This window comes from Motacilla alba, chromosome Z (assembly GCF_015832195.1).
Source record: "Motacilla alba alba isolate MOTALB_02 chromosome Z, Motacilla_alba_V1.0_pri, whole genome shotgun sequence".
Classification (NCBI taxonomy): domain Eukaryota; kingdom Metazoa; phylum Chordata; class Aves; order Passeriformes; family Motacillidae; genus Motacilla; species Motacilla alba.
Genome location: NC_052046.1, coordinates 8,739,362 through 8,755,675, shown reverse-complemented (window position 1 = coordinate 8,755,675; position 16,314 = coordinate 8,739,362). Strand labels below are relative to the sequence as shown.

General features: G+C 52.7%; 1 protein-coding gene across 10 annotated transcripts in view; it reads right to left on the bottom strand.

The window, feature by feature from the left end:
- Window positions 1-689: 689 nt before the first annotated feature.
- CNTFR (ciliary neurotrophic factor receptor) overlaps window positions 690-16,314 on the bottom strand; it is a 200,585-nt gene continuing 184,960 nt past the window's right edge. For 9 of the 10 annotated variants that reach the window (XM_038124675.1, XM_038124679.1, XM_038124677.1 and 6 more), the window contains 4 exons: window positions 15,111-15,274; window positions 4,484-4,664; window positions 2,818-2,962; window positions 690-1,930 (listed from right to left, as the gene is read on the bottom strand). In XM_038124675.1, coding sequence (XP_037980603.1) covers window position 1,930; window positions 2,818-2,962; window positions 4,484-4,664; window positions 15,111-15,274 — 491 coding nt within the window. In that variant the 3' untranslated portion in view covers window positions 690-1,929. Of the gene's footprint in view, window positions 2,038-2,817; window positions 2,963-4,483; window positions 4,665-15,110; window positions 15,275-16,314 lie in introns of all 10 variants that reach the window. The other variant, XM_038124674.1, reaches the window with a different exon arrangement.

Sequence of the window (16,314 nt, the reverse complement as noted above, 5' to 3'; positions counted from 1 at the left end):
TAAAAAGTGGAGCTATTCCCCCTGGGCATTGCTTGATGGCACCCCTGCTCCAGGTGGTGCTCCCAAGCAAGGCACATGGGGAAAGGACAGACTCAAACAATGTAGTTTGCGGCATCCATTGCCCCCACACTGGGTCCCTGACAGCCCTGCCCTGACTGAAGTTCATTTCGGAGCATCTGGGCCAGTGACATTTTCCTAACATGAAATTATTAATCAGACATGGGAAGTGCATTAGTTGTGACTACATGCCACCTCCAGCCTCCAGGCTGCAGTGGGGCGCAGGCAGGTCTCCATCCTGCTGTCTGCCCAAGAGATGTCAGGGTGCAGCCAGAGTTTGGGGACACATGGGACTCTCCAGGGCCCGTGAATGGGGAGATGTGGCACTTCCCCGTCACAGCAGAGGTGTCATATGGTGTGCTGACAACCATCTCCTTTCCTTCACCAGGAGTCTCCAGGCTGGGCATCCCCCTTGCACCTTCTCAGGATGTCCTGAAGGCCAGCTTTTGGGTCTCCCACCCCTCTGGGAGGATGGTGCTATGGTCTCAACCACCAGAGCAGGCTCCAGGTGTGTGTGTGTCCTCTCAATGCTGTTCCCATGTCTTCCCCAACTCAGCCAGCATCATGCATGGAAGAAGGCAGCCAAAACCTCCCTCTCTAGATGGAAGGGAAATGACACCCAGAGCCGCCAGTCATCATGAAATGAACATTTAATGAAGACAGTCTCTCCTGGTGTGTGTGTGTCTGTGTGTGTGTGTGTGTGTGCGTGTGTGCGTTGTCTCTGTGAGCTTAGTTTTATCCCCTCTATTACTTTTTTTTTTGATTATTTTTCTTTTTTTATATATATACATCTATAAAAAATTCAAATACAGCATGTCAACAGTGGGAATACTAGGACGTATGGTATTAAATACTGCGCTTGGGTCCAGGCAGGGCCAAAAGGAGGTGTCTTTACAAAACAGGACTTCGGGCAGGATGGGGAGGAGAGCAGAGCAGGCATGGGGACAGCCGGGGACAGCCAGGGACAGCAGGGGACAGCGGGGCACAGGTCTGCAGGGCTCCAGCTCTAAAGGCAACAGCAGAGCTATTCTGCTTTTGTTGGAGAATGAGACAAAGACATCAATGGGGGCGATTCCCTGTATCCAACATGGTTAAAAGTTTGGGGGTGACGCTGGGTCGGGGTCGGGGGTGGCGAAGGCTCCTGCAGGGTGCCGTGGAGGGGGAGGTGGAGGGACAGCTCTCCCAGGTGCTCGGCAAGGGGCAAGCGGGTTTTATCGGTGTTTCACTTCCTTTTTTTTTTTTTTTTTTTTTATTCCATTAAAACCCCGCCAGCTCCCTGCTCCCCATCGCACTTGAGAAAGCCACCAGCTCCCGCCTCCACCACCCCCTCGGAGGGGACCAAGACCCAAACCCGCCGCCCCGATCCGTGCACCCCTCCAGCTTCGCCAGGTGGTCGAGAGCTCAGGGGAGCGAGTCCAGTCCTTGAGGGGACCCCCTTTTGCCATAAGGGGGTACACAGCTTGGAGCATCATTCCCCTCACCACCCCCCCGTTTTCATATCCCCTTTTCTCGGTGCGCGGCCGCGGGGGCGGCGGGCACGTCTTTGGCGTGGGGGGGTTTAGCTGTATGAGCGGGACCCGCGGCTGCGGCGCGGGGCCCGGGCTCGCTCCCCTCGGCTGAGCAAAGGGGCACGGAGATGGGTCTCCTCACTCCGGGCCGGGAGAGGATTTTGCGGCTCTCCAGGGGACGGCAGCAGCTCTGTCCTCCTCTCCGAAGTGGCGGCGAGAAGCGTGATACGTCCTCAATGTGTGCAAAATCGAAGAGCTGAGAGACTCCACCCGGGAGCGGGGCGGCGGGGCGGGGGCGGTGGCGGCGGTGGGCGGTGGGGAGGCGTCTGCGCTGGGCTGCGGTGGATGGACAGACAGATGGAGATCTGCAAGCGGGGAGCAGAAGGGTCACGGTGTCGCTCCAAACTCAGCTCTGCTCAGTCACCGGTGGGACACACCCAGCAGAATTTCCTTTATTCCCCTCTTTTCTGGCCTGTATCCGCAAGGGAAATTCACTCAGGCACCCAAATTTCCACCTCCTCCTCCCAGGGCTGGGCCCTGCCCACCCTCCCCTGGGTGCATGCCACCACCCCTCCTGGTGTCACACATGCGATGACACTGTCAGAGGGGAGCGAAGAATCCCGTGCCCACAAGGATCTTATTTTTGGGCACCAAAGGAGGGGTGGCTTATCCTTTATCTCCCAAAAGTGACTCATGTGGCTATTTCCAGGATCCATCCCTGTCCTTGGGCAATATGGGGACAGTGAAAGGGCATTTGGGTGTGACACCCATGAGGCAGCAGCCCTGGTCTGTAGATGAGAGGGGTATTTTGTGGCTCTCTAGGCTGCCAGCTCCATCCTAAGCCAAATTAGGGACATTTTTGAGATGCAATCTGAATTTTTTGATTGCAGACAAAGGCCTTAGATTTCCATGGGGTTTCTTTGCCTCTTAAAAATGTCAGCAGAGAGAATGGGAGAGGGCTGCTGAGAACAAGACATCAAAGACCGACTACTTTGCCAGCTTTGCTTGAAAAGCCATTTTTGAGACCTCCAGCCGAATATCCATCTGGAAAAGCAGTCAGACTTGGTGCATTTACAAAACTGCAAGAAAACCCCCCAAAAATAACCATTGACTGGTTCTCAATGCCCTTCACCCACAGTCTGGCCAGAGCACCCCCTTCCCAACCACATAGAGCCCTGAGGATCCCCATATCCCTGCCCCACCCCAGCACGCACCTCCTGCTTCTTATGCCTCAGATTTGGGAGATACTCACTAAATAAAGAGGACACTATAGGCAGCCACGACCAGTCCAGCTGTCCAACACACTGCCATGGCCCCGCTGCCCACCACAGCCCCCTTGTCACAGATCTTGGTTGTGGGTGGTGCCATGAAAGAGGAGGTGCTAGCGCTTGTTGTCTCTGCAAGAAAGGAGAGTGGGTGGTGAGGGGGGCTGGGATGCCCTGGGATCCATCCCATAGGAGCAGCCCTGCTCTCCTGCTGGTATGGATTGGACCCGGCCCCAAATTGCCCTTTTCAGTGCTATACCACACTCGGACTGAGGGTAGAGGGCTGGGATGATTCAAGGGATGGAGTGATCCATGAGACTTTCCTGGCTGTGGCTTTTCCTGACAGTGGACCTACTGCTTGGAGATGTTTCTGCCATCGTGCAGAGCTGGGCATCCTTCTCATCCCCATCCTGACCAGCTGAGCCTCTCTATGCACCAGGTCTGTGGGAACTTTAGCTAGGAAGTCACAATGAGCCATTAGTGCTCAGCTGAGAGCATCCCTCACCCACAGCATGACAGACACAGCAGGCTGCATCTGCTGGGCTGGCTCACAAGGTTTGTCCTGCTTTGTTCTGAACCAGATGGATTGTCTATGCCTGCAGAGGGCTGCAGGATTGCAGGGAGTGCTTGGATGAGCAGCCAGACAGGGGCAGCTTTGGCCACATCCAGATGGCCCCAGCATGTCCCTGGCCAGACTGTCTGGGCTGATTTCTGGAGACCACAGAGTCTGTCTCAGCAACTTTCAGACTCCCTTGAGGCATCACTGTGGGGCACAGCATTGGAGTTGGGGTGTCCCACATCAGCCCTGCCTGGCTGCACCAGGCACACAGGGATGTGTGTGTGAGGGTCTCACATGTGCCTGCACAGGGAGTGGGCAGGTGACACCGGGAGGGGCATTTGCATTTAGCACAACGCAAGTGGGAACAGAAGCAAAACCAAAATGCTGACAGTAATGCTGCTGCAAAGTGCTCCTGCACTCCTTGTGGGGGTTTATCCACCTGGGAATGGTGGGGAGGGCTGCAAATCCCTGCTGCTGCCTGAATATCCAGGTGCTCTACCAGGTGCTGTTTTGAAAAGGGGAGTTTCTTTGCACAGGAGTCAAGGAAATCAGTGCAGGGTCTGCTCCATCCTTTCTGGGAAATGGAGGGCTGATAACACCCATTTGGACACAGTCCCAGCTCTTTCCTAGAAACAGAGATTTGGTGTTAACTTAGTGGCTTTTATTTTGAATTCGCATCCCTTTGAGCCATTGTGAGAGGTCAGAGGTGTGGAGGGGGTAGGACCAGAGAGGGGAGGGAGGGCTGGAGGGGGACAGCACTCCAGGGAACAGCAACCGCAGCCACAACAACAACAACCACAACAACAGCAACAATAATACAATGGCCAGCCTCATTGTCCTGCCCCAAGTATCCTGGTGGGAAGGATGCTGGACCCAGGTGAGCTGAGTCAGCATCCTTCAGGCCGTGGTTGCACCTGCTGACAGGGCCACAGGTGGGGGCAAAGTGCAGGGTGAAGGGCTGCAGCTCCACGAGTTTTTTGGGGCTATCCTTGGCCGTGGGCAAAACTTGCATGGAGCCAAAGAGGAGATCCCACAGCCTGGAGTCCTGGCTTCCTTCTGAATGAAGCCTGCTTGTACTGGGAGGAGGCTCTTACCTGTGATCTGGGCCTCCGTAGTGAGATGCTTGGGCTCCTCTGTCCAGGGGGTGGCATGAACAGCCACACTCCAGTCACTCCACGTGCCGATGTCGTTGTCTTTGGCTGCCACCTGGATGATGTATTCCTTGCCAGCGTAAGCGTCAGTGATGGTGTGCGATGTCCCATCCGACAGCTCGACCTGAGGGCAGCAGTGGGGAGAGAAGGGTAGTCAGAGGGGTCCCTGGGAGGTGTAAGGCAATCAGTATATATTTAGCTCGGCTAAAAGATGATAACAGGGCTTTTGCAGCACTTTTGTAAATACTGAGGCGTTGTGGGCAGAGGCACAAGCCCAGGACAGGGAGGGAAGTGGAGGGAGATGCTCCAGCTGCAACTCCACTAAAGGTCTAAAGACCTGGTTCCACTCCCAAACTCGCGGCGTCAGAGTGGAGCAGCTTCCTCTAGAGGTCACCAGAAACTAGCGGATGTGTGTGCGGGTTCCCTCGGACATGTCAGGGCAGCTGGGAGTTGGATATTGCAGGCAGTGGCTGGGATGTGCAACGCACTTTCAGGGCACCACTGCCAGTGCTGGGAGGCTTCCCCACCAGCAACACCTCGGGCCAGCCTGCTCCCGTGCCTGCTGGCATCCCGTTGTTTTGGCATGCATCCCTCAGCTGGGCCCTTGGACAAGTGTCAACCTTGTTGATGTCCCTGATGTCCTTCCTAGAAACCATTCCCTCTGTCCCATTGTCACTGTTTCCTGAGCCGTAGAAGACCCTGCTGTCCTTTGTGCTGCAAAGTGCAATGGTTTAACCCCATTTAACCTTCCAAGGGATCTCTGATCCATTTGGAGCTTGGCTCCAGGACAGAGGGATGCAGGTGCTCAGCAGAAATGCACCCCGATGGCACCGATCCCGGTGAGCAAACACATGTGGCTGACAGAGGGGGAGGGCTCAGCATCCAAGTGACCAGGGCAGGAGTATCTGGAGAGGCTAAGTGGGATATTGCCCTCCAGCCCATCATGAGTACCCCCTGTGCTTCTGTGCATGGTTTGGGGGCACACAGGGCATCTCCTACCCAGACACACTTCTAATAAAGATGCTGCAGGATGAGGGGTGGTGCAGGACTGACACAGCCCATCTGTGAGCACCAGGACCCAGCCAGGGGCTCGAGCAGGGCAAGCATCACATCATGGGTGGGGACAGCTTCATGGTGTTACATGTGTGGGGTCCTTCACATCTCCCCAGCCAGCCAGGAGGAGGTCAGGCACAGAATCACACTGTCCTGGGGAGCACCAACAGCTCAATGGCAGGAGGAAGATCCAAACTTTTGCCTGGTCAGGAAGGGAGGAGCGGAAGAAGGGAGGAAGGAGGGAAGGAAGGGCTGCACCATTGGGGTGCCCAAGAGGTACCTGGGTCAGTGCACCTGTGGGATGAGGCAGTGTGGCTGTACACACACAAGGGATTTGTGCACACCAGATGGGCAGTGCCATCACCCCACCGCTTGCAGGAGTACCTTAAAAGGAAGAACCAGCCCTTTTCCAGTCCCTTCTGTGCAGCACATGCAACAGCCCAACACAGATGCAATCCCTTTGGCATGAACGCTGCAGCCCCCTCCAGGCTTTTACTGTCACTCTGGGGGATTCCGAACAGGAGGAGGGGCATTTCTGCTTTCTTGCTCCAAGTGAAAGCCTTTCTTTTCCTATTCCCACTTCCAGCCTTCTGCCCAGAACATCAGAGCTCTTGGGTTCTACACTCCCAGCTGCTCCTTCCATCTGACCTGACCGCCACATCTGGAGCACATCTGCATGCAGGCCGGAGCTCCCCCACAGCCACTGGGAGCCCAGGCACCTCAGGGTGGGTAGGCAGGAGACCCACCAGGTTGTGAAACATCTGGTTTGCTAGGCAGGGAACCTCCCTGCAGTGTAGTGGCACAATGAGGCTCTCTGTGCCACCCAGACCTTGGGAGATCTTTGGTGGCACCCACCAGTGCGGATGGCAATGCCGAGGGAATCAAGTTAAATTAGTTCCTAATGATAATTAAATGAAATGAAACCTCACAGGGTGAGCTGCCAACACCCTGCTGACTTGACATGCTCTGTGCTGGGGTATGGCTTGGAATTGGAGAATGAGGACAGGGCTCTGAAAGATGCTGGGCTTATCCAGGTGGTTTATTACTCTGTCCAAGACTTCCAGCATGCTCTGAACCCCTGGCTCCTCCCTGGGACCTGCACCAAGCAGGCTGCACGCAGGCCAGCCCTACTAAGGTCCTAATGACCTGCCCAGGCTGCTTTCCCATCAGGAGCATTTTCCCCATCCCAAGATCCCTCCCAGCTTTCCCTTGGGAGCAATTCCTGCCTCTTCCCACCCACAACCAACCAGCAGCTGAGTGTTTGTAGGTGAGGCGTCACAGGCACAATGGGGTTAAATCTGTGCCTTGCCTGGGCAGGGGGAGTGTACCCCCAGGACCCAGACCTTCTTTGGAGGACCTGGGAGGATGTTGCCTGAAGCTCTGCTTTACACAGCAGTTAAAAAGAGAAAGCATGGATGGTATCATCCATCTCTCCCCACACAAACAGCCTCTGGATGCAGAACTTCTGAGCTGGGCAGCCGGATGGCCACATTTGCTGGATACATCCAGCATTTGTCATGGTGGGGAGAAAGCCACTGGGGGGGTGCCCATGACCCAACAGAAAAGTGTCACCACAAATGGGAAAGCACTCCAAGACTGGGTCTAACTGGAGCATGACAGGGAGAGACAGAACTGGGGGAAGACACACTGAGGAGGCTGTGGGGGTACGGGTGGACGCACAGCATCAAAGGCAGAGGGAGAAATTCCTTAATCCATGTCCTCACCACACAGAGACAAAAGTTGGAGGAAGGCTGTGCATGGTAATATTTTTGGCCAGGGGGTGGAGGTTTGTGTGTCGCTGCTTGCCTTTGTGCACCTGCCAAAAGTCACTCTGACTGGCTGTGAAGTGCTGCCCAGATTAATGAGGGATCAGTAGCCAGTGCAATGCAGAGCTATTAGCATTGCAAAAAAAAAAAAAAAAAAAAAAAAAAAGGAAAAAAAGAAATAAAAATAGAGAGAGAGGAGAGAGAAATTAAAACAAGTCCTTGAACGCAAGTAATTCAGATGAAGTAACTCAGCTTGCTGAGGACAGTGTGGGCTAGGATCCCATTCCCTGCCATGGTCACATACCCCCACATTCCTGCTTGGAAAGATTATAGAGCTGCTGAGTGCCCACCCACGTCCCAAGAGCCAGGACGAGCACATGGGCCAGTGACACATTGATGGGATGGAGACAGACTCTTAGGGAAGGCTGAGGGGAGGACTGCCTGCCACTTGGCTTTCCCCCTGTCCATGCTGGTCTCCCCTGCACCAGCTGGAGGCCTGGGGACATCCACAGCAGCCATACACACTCCCAACATGTCCCTGCCTGCAGACTGCTGTCCCTGTCTCACACAGGGACAGCACAGCAGGAGTTCTGGAAGACATTATCCCCTCTAAGCTCCCTTCATCCTGCTCCCATGGCCTCCAGCTCACCCTGCCAGGGTCCCCTGGCAGTAAAAAAGGGCACTGTGCTTTGTTCCCACCCAGGCTCTGCTCCTGGTCCAGGGTGACCAGGTAGCAATTACTGGTGAACAGGGTGATGCATGGGCACGTCTGAAGCCCAGACGGCCTTTGGAAAGGGATGGGGAAGCGAGGCATGGAAGAAAACCCCACCCTCCTCTGCCCTGACAGGTGGGCTGGGGGCTGGTGTGTGTTGAAAGGAGGTGCAGGGGGAGAAGGGGGGATCAGATGCCTCCTTCTCTGCATCCCACATGAAAATGTGTTTGCTGGCCCCCCTGTGGTGGCAGTGGCTCTGTTTTCCATTCCTTGACAGCTCCTGCTTTCCAGCGCAGCTCCTAGAGTGGGAAGGGAGTGCTCCACTGGCAGTAGGTGGATGAGGACTGGCACCCCTCTGTCCCAAGGCAGGGATGCACTGTCTCTGTGTGTGTGACACCTGTCCCAGGTGCTGTATCAAGCCTAGATGAGTCTCCCTTCCCCAGAATAAAAGGAGCATCCTCCCTGGCTATTGTTAGGTGAAGCTGGTGTGCTCACACAGCCTTTGCTACCCACAGCACTTGTGGGAAGAAACCCTTCTAAAAGCACAACCTGGAACAGCCAAACATCTGGTATCCTTGCAGCCTCCTCCCCTGGATACTGCTCGAGTTTTACTGGATGATGGAGGAAATTGGAACTGGGATAGGGATGGGAAACCCAGTGAGCTCTGTTTCACAGCCAGAGCCAGATCCTGCCACTGGGCTGCAATGAGCTTTGCAAGGACTCAGCTACACAAACAGCTGCTGTTTCAGGTGCCTTCAGTCTCTGCAAGTGCCGGGGGATCCCAGCAAGACTTCCACCTGTCCTCGGGAACAAGATAAACCAAAAGTAGGAGTAATCCCCAAGCAAATTGCCCTGCCACTGGGAAGTTCAGGAGGGTCACTGCAAATGGCCAGTGCAGCTCGAGAAAAGATGTCACCATGTGGGAAAGAAATGTTTTGCTTTCTCCCTTTGAAAGCCATGCCTGGAGAGCAAATATGTCTGGCAGTGGTTACTAACAAAGGTACCCCCAGATACCTCCTCCTTCTGCAGAGCCGCAAGAATCAGTCAGCATAACCCCAGACAAAACTTCCTACCAGGACTCTGGGATAATTGAAGATTGGGAAAAATGAATGACCCCCTCTTATTCTCTGCCAGCCATGTAATGGAAGAGCCACTTCAGCAGGGTCTGAGCTGTGCTCTTTGCTGTCACCCCCTCCTCAAAAGGCTGTGTGGTGCTGCATGGAGCCCAGCCCTGCCGTGGGTTTGGAAGGATGAGCTGTCACAAGGCTCCTCTGCAGCCTGGGCTGTGCCACATCAGATGCAGCTGAACAGATCCCTTCTGGCTCAAAATAAAGACCATCTTTGAAAGTGGGGGCTGTTACAGGAAAACAAGTTAACAGGAAACTTTCTCCAGATGTGCTGGCCCCCTCCTGCCAAGTGACAACTGTCGGAAGTCACTTTTACTTGTGGCTCTAGGGAAGATGGGATCAGGGATGCTGAGGGCACTCAGCAACAACTCTAACCCAGCTGGCACTGGCACATGCTGCCTGCAGATGCCTTCACCAAGCTGATGCAGTGGGCTGGGGCTGAAAGCAGCTTGTGCATGGGCATGGCAGAGCACAGACACTTGCCTGGTGTGGTCTGCACACACAGAGGGAAAGTTAGGCTTGCCAGTACCTTCCTACTTGCTTGTAGCTGTGTGAGCCTGCAGGTGAGGACATAAACGTGTGCGTGCTCTGCCACACTGTGGGACCTTTACAGCTGCCAGACGCTCGGTACTTTTAGGTCACTAGCAGATCCCAAAGGGGCTGAGAGCACCCAGGCAATGCCAGCCAAGGGTCATGAACCTGCTCTGTCCCAGAAAAGGTGATTTCTGGGCATTTCTCACCCCCACCCTCCTCTGAGAAAATCTCTGCTCCAGGCCTGCCTGCCCCATGCTGAGCTGCGAGTGACACTATTACAGCCTAAATATTTTGCTCCCACCTATTAATTCTTTGGATTTCCACCCCCCCCCCCCCCCCTTCTTTTTTAATCACTGACTTTGCAGCCAGGAGGGGAAGGGAGAGAAATGCCGCAATAAAAGCTACCAGGCGTGAAGTTGTAACCCAGCTTACTCAGGGTGACCTCCCTGCCAAGATTGCCTTGCAGAGAGGGGGAGTGCAGGCAAAGCAGCAGAGGCACAGGGGGATGCAAATGGGCACAAAGAGGCATTCCCACTGCAAAGTGACATTGCCACCGTGCCGGCGGGGACACTGCTGTGGCAGGCAGTGGCACTAATTGCCTTCCTACCCAGCTTGCTCCATCCCTCTCCTTGCCCATCACAGAGAGGATATATGCATTAGCTCACAATTCCAGGCTATTTCAGGCTGCTCCAAGGCAGGAACTTCCAGAGACAGCATGTAAGATTCACCTCTCTGATGAAAGAATGTCGCTTTGCCCTGGGACACAAGCCTGAGCCCATCCTGGCAGCCACTTCCAACATGGACAAGGGAGGTCAGTCCAGGGGACAATGCCATCCTTGCACCAACAAACCGAACACTAAGTATTTGGCACTACCCACAAACTTTTCATTCCTGTCCCCAAAAGCCCATCATTTAACCGCATCAGAGCAGGCACAGATGTCTGCATGGGGCTTTTGTTTTGGTTGTTTTTGCCCCAGCTCCTAAAATCCTGTGATGGTGGGAGCACTTCTGCTTGCACTTCCAGAGAGGGAAGTGCAAGCTTCCTTTGCAAATGGAGCCTTTGCAAATGCTCACGAACATGGCCCTAATGCTTCCAACGCAGAAGAGGAAGGAGAGAACTCAACCACATTATTAGCTTTAAATATCTCATGACCTTTTACTGCAAATCTCAAGATCTGAGGTGCAGCCCGCCTCACGGTTCGTTAACATTTCATGTTGTCAGCGCGGCCAATGGGTTCAATTAGACTTCAGGACGGCATCTGCAAATTTCTGGCAACCCACAGTAGGAAATCCTCCCTCAGTCTGGCCACCAGCTCTGACGCTGCATAAGAAATACCTTCTTGAGCCTTGCCACATTCCTGGGATGTGCATCGAGCTGGCAAGCGCTCAGCACACGTGATCTCCCTCCAAAAACTGTGAAAAGGGGGGATGCAGCTCCAGAAAATGCCATGAGAAGGGAGCAAATTGGGTGCAAGACCTGCCCATGGCTCCCCAGAGATGCTCAGGATGGTGCCTGACCACCCGCCTGCGTGTAGGGGTGAGCGTGCAGATGTGCTCGCAGGGAGATCGCATGTGCGAGTGCCGCAATCGCTGCTGCTGCGAGTTAACTGAAGGAGCCTGTAAAACCAGAAACAGGCTATTAGCAATCCATTAGGAAAGGGTATCCAGTTCCAGCCTAGGTAAGCCATTAGAGGAACATCTGAGAGCATTAGGAGAGCTCGCTTGGGGCCAGGATGGGGCTATAAAACAGAAGAGGAAACCACGCTAATCTGGCTTGAATTACAAACTTAAAAGCGGGAGAAAAATAAAGGATACCCTAAACATTTAATGTTTTATATTTAGGAGACAGAAGGGGAGATTTTGCCAAAAGGAGAGAATAAAAAACCTGTTTAGGCTACAAATATCCATCTCTCTTCTGGCAGCAGAGAAACCACTAGCCCCTCTTCCAGAAAGGGAGGAGTGTGATTTTAAAATTGCCTGAGTTTCAGAGTGAGCTCAGTGCTGGTGCGGTGGAGGAGAGTCTTTGGCCACATGATGTGACATGATGTGGCAACATGGCTGCATCCCCAACAACTACGAAATGCTTGTGCCCAGGTTCAAGGGAGCTGCTGTGAGGTGGCATGATCCAGCACGTGCATGCCCATGTGAAAACTCATCATCATCCCTCCACGATAGTAATTCCCAGAGCAAACTGCAACATGAGAGCTGCTAAGTGGTCTGGGTGGAAAGGTGCTGCTGAGCAGGGGAAAGGGACTGCAAATGGCACGCTGGGGCTCAAACTCAATTTGCAAAGCACTGGGCAGGTGACAAGGCTGTTCTCTCCACCGCTGGGTCAGCCCCAGAGATTGCTTCAAGGTGTGGGATGCTTGGGCCAGGCATCACCAGACTTTCTCTGGAGCAGGGGAAACTGCATTTCTGGCCAGCTCACACAGTGGCAGCCTCGATAAGAACCTCGGCTCCCGCCACGGATGGCTTCATCTTCTGGTGCCAAGCCCTGGCATTATTAAAATCCTGAAAGGAAGAGCCTGGAAGAAAGCAGACGCTGATTGAATCAGGCCCTATGGTATTCGACAGCTCGACATCCATCTGATCCTATTAGTGCTCATTCGGTCCTGCCTGCCGAGGTGCTGTGCATAAATCAGACCCTGAAAAGATAACGGGAGGTGGAGAGGTGAAAGAGGAGCTGCTTCTTCTGCCAAGAAACACCACGTGTAAGCAGGGCCTGCATGGATATTCTGTCTCTGGGCAGCTTTGGATGCTCCTTTGTGGGTTTTCTCCTGCAGGGATGCTGGGCTTCCCACAGGGCTGCAAGTACCTGCTTAAAACCCACGGCTGGTGCAGAGGTGGGTTGCCATGAGGAGGCAGGGACAGGGCTCAGCCTGTGGACCTTGGGCAGACAGGGACGTGTCAGAACATGAGGCTACCCAAATCCTCCTGACTGCTGGCAGGGCCTTCTCCTTTCCCTACTGAGCTCCAAGCTGCCCCACTGTCAGCATGCAGGTTGTGTGGGCATAAAAAGCAAGCACTTCTGTGTGCCAGCTGCCAGTGGGGACAGCAAGAGCCAAGATGGGGGGCATCTTGTGGCAAGAGTTCTGCACCTCCATGAGAATTAAGACACCCCAAGCATGGCACATCTGACCACCTCATCCTTTCTCAGGGCACTTATCCCTTTGAGCTGAGACCACCACGGCAGGACAAGAGGGACAGATGAGCTAGACCTGGACCTATCAAACCGTGTCCTTCCCTTTTCTATCTTGATTTGGGGGAATGGGGACACCCTCCAAAATAACGAGAAGTCAAACAAAGAGTGCAGGGAGGCTTGGGCATGCTCCCAGCATGATGACATTGGTGGGGTTGATTTTAGGTACAAACACCTGCATCTGCTGGGTGCTCAGCTGGGCTAAGCAGGTTGAATGTACCAGTGGGGTCTGGGGTCAGAGCAGCTCCAGCTGCTGCAGCACTGCCTTTCTCTGGTGTTTGGGAAATGATTGAATTAGGCTTTGCAAATAATTCATCTGATGAATAGTGGCAGTTTTCCTCAAATCATCCACAAATCAGATTTTTCATTAACCAGCCAGCAGGGTAGGGAGTCGGAAAACAAGGCTGGCACCTCACTCACCAAATACTTGCACTTCCTCACTGAGCAAATTATTCCCCAAACACTCTTCTCCATCAGTCAGTGATGAGGAACATGTCTTTTGCAAGGGGATATTGATTAAAAGCTGTACCCAGGACTGCTGCACCTTCCTGGTGCTGGAAATGCTGGGAAATTAAACCCTTCCCAGCCATCCTTGTACCCACCAAGAGAGCTGAACCTTGAGGTCTCTCTGCACCTCATGGCATTTTTACGTAGAAGAAGTTAAATTTTTACTGCCCAAGAACTGCCTTTACCAACTAGGATGGCCCTGCCACCAGTGTCACCAACACCTCCAAGTATTTCCCACTGTCACTGGTGGAGAGGCCACAGCATCCCCTCAGGGCTCTGCCAGAGGGGACCGGCATGGCTTGACTCTGCGATTATAGTACCCCACACCCAGTGATGAAGGGATCAGCCACTCTGAGGGTGTTGAGGTAGGAGGTAGCTCAGTGGCTACCCCACCATTTTTGGGTGCAAGCCAGGGTATTTGGCTGGATCAGGCTGTGGCAGGGTAAAACCATCAGCTTTTCCCTCAACAGTTGCACACCTTCAGAAAAAAAACAAACCCAGTGTTGTGTTTGGCAGTTCCCACTAAATCTTTCCCTTTTTACACAGCTTCTGCAGTTTGAGCATTCCTTCCCCAGATGAAAAAAATATACCTACAGAAAACTAATACCCAAACTCCACCTGTGCTTTCCAACCCCTCTGGATGCTCCACAGATGCTTTCCCACTACTAGGAAAGAAGCAAAAGGCAAAGAGGCAAGCAGGAAAACTCTCTTTTTTTCAGAGCCATTGGCAAATACTGCAATTTGAAACACAACCTGTGGTGCTGCCTCATCAAAAAGCCCAAGCAAATGCAAAAAGTCACCAAGATACCTCACAGAGCCACAAGCAAAGACTCTCATCCACTCTTCCAACATTTCTCTCCCCAGGAAGTGCTGGCTGGAAGAAAATCCCACTTGTCTCTTTGATGCAGGTGCCCAGGGACACAGTTTGCCTCTTATTTCACTTTTGTTTTTTTTAGCAAAGTCCTTTATCAAGCAAAACACCTAACTGGCTTTCAACTGGCCCAACTTGGGCACAGAAGGGATGCTGGATGAGCTATGCCAGAGCAGCAGCACCTCCTCTCCAGCCACACAATGCTTTCCTACCCAACCTGAGCATAAAAGTAGCACACAGGTTTAAAAAAAAAAAAACAAAAAAAAAAAGTTTGTTATCTTCCTGCAGTAACAAATGAAATCTGTCCTCCAGGCTACCAAGGATTTCACTGACTATTTTTTTTAAAGAAATAAGATATAAAAGTAAGAAATACGATAACATCTTGGCAATTGCTTGGTGACTGTGCTCTGAGTTATGGTGAGCGGTATTTTATCTCCAGTTCAAAATCTAAATGTGGCAGAGGCACATTTAAATGTGGTGACATTTATACTTTAAATGCCTTTTACATCTCGTTGGCAAGTTTTATATAGAACATATGTATGGAAAGTAGATAGGGGCCATGGATGAAAATGTGGAGCAGGGAGAGGCTGCAGATCCATTTGTAGGCAGAGTGTGAGCTACAAAAAAGGTGGAGAGGAAGAGAAAAGCAATGAAAAAGAGAAGGAGAGGAACAGGCTCCAGGTTGCCTGGGCAGTAAATATGCATACTTTTTGTCTCTGAACACTTTTTTATAATGCAGCTCGTACCCAGTTGCCAGCTCACCCCTCTCCCTCACATCCCAGGCAGTACAGTGTCACTCACATGTTGCCACTGGTCCAGGATGAGAGGCCGATACCGCAGGAAGAACTTCAGTGGGAAAGACTCAGGGTCAGGCCACGATGAGGGGTTTTGCCATGATACCTCCAGTCTTCGAGGGTTATTGGGCACAGGTTTGGCCACCACGCTCTCTGGAGGATCTGGCTTTACTGTAAGAGAAGAAAAGAGAGGGATTGGCAAAGCTTTGCAAGTGGCATACTTCCTTTATACCCCTTGGCAAAGCTGTTTGGGCTTTGCACCATGTGCTTTCCAAGAGGAGCAGCCAACATGCATCCTTTCCCCAAACTAATTAGATGCAAATCACCTTTTGTTGTCCAGGTCAGTTGTATGGCTGCCCTGGCTCAAAATACCACCATTAAGCAGGTGACAGCACTGCAGACACATGGAAACAACTGGGCCAGGGCAGAGAGCGTCCCTCCTACACAGGGCTAATTGGATCAGGATGAGGAGCCCACCAAGCCAAAATCTTGCACTTTCCTCTCAGCTGCGATTTCTGTGAGTCTGGCACACATTCAAGCCCACTTGCCTCACAATAATGTGGCAGAGTTTGGTCCTTGGGCTCAGGGCTGGGGATTTGAGGATTCAAAGCACTGGCACATCATATTTACTAAAGGGGAAGGATTGCCCTGGTCACCTTCCACCCCAGCTCTCTCTTTCTCATTGCCCTGCTCTGCTTTTGGGATATGGGAATATTTTCTTGCTACCTGCCATGTATTTCAGGTGAATATTAATTGGCTGTGAGCTATGTAACGTGCTTTGATGTTGCAGCTACTTCCAGAGTGCCGGAAGCTCATCACAGACAGGCTGTGATGAATGTCACTGCCTGTTGCAGAGCAGTCCTTGCTCCCTGCCAAGGGTTTGATCAAATCCTGACAGCTCAAACTCCCAATTGCAACAGCAAAGCTAAAAAAATTTGTGTACGCCCATGCTTATCCTTTAATCATGGTCAGGAAGGAGCTGGACACATGGAGCTAGGCACACAGCTGTGCCAGAGGTGGATGAGGGCTCTCTGTGCACTCCAAAAATAGCAATGCACATGAGTCTTCCTGTCCTGGGAAGGTACTTAACCCCTTTCCAAGTCCACATGCAGGCAAGTGGATCCCTTCTGACCTGAAAATTTCTGGATTGAACAATGATCCCCAGGCTCTGACCGCCTTGAGCAGAAGCCTGTCAAGATGTCAGCATCAAA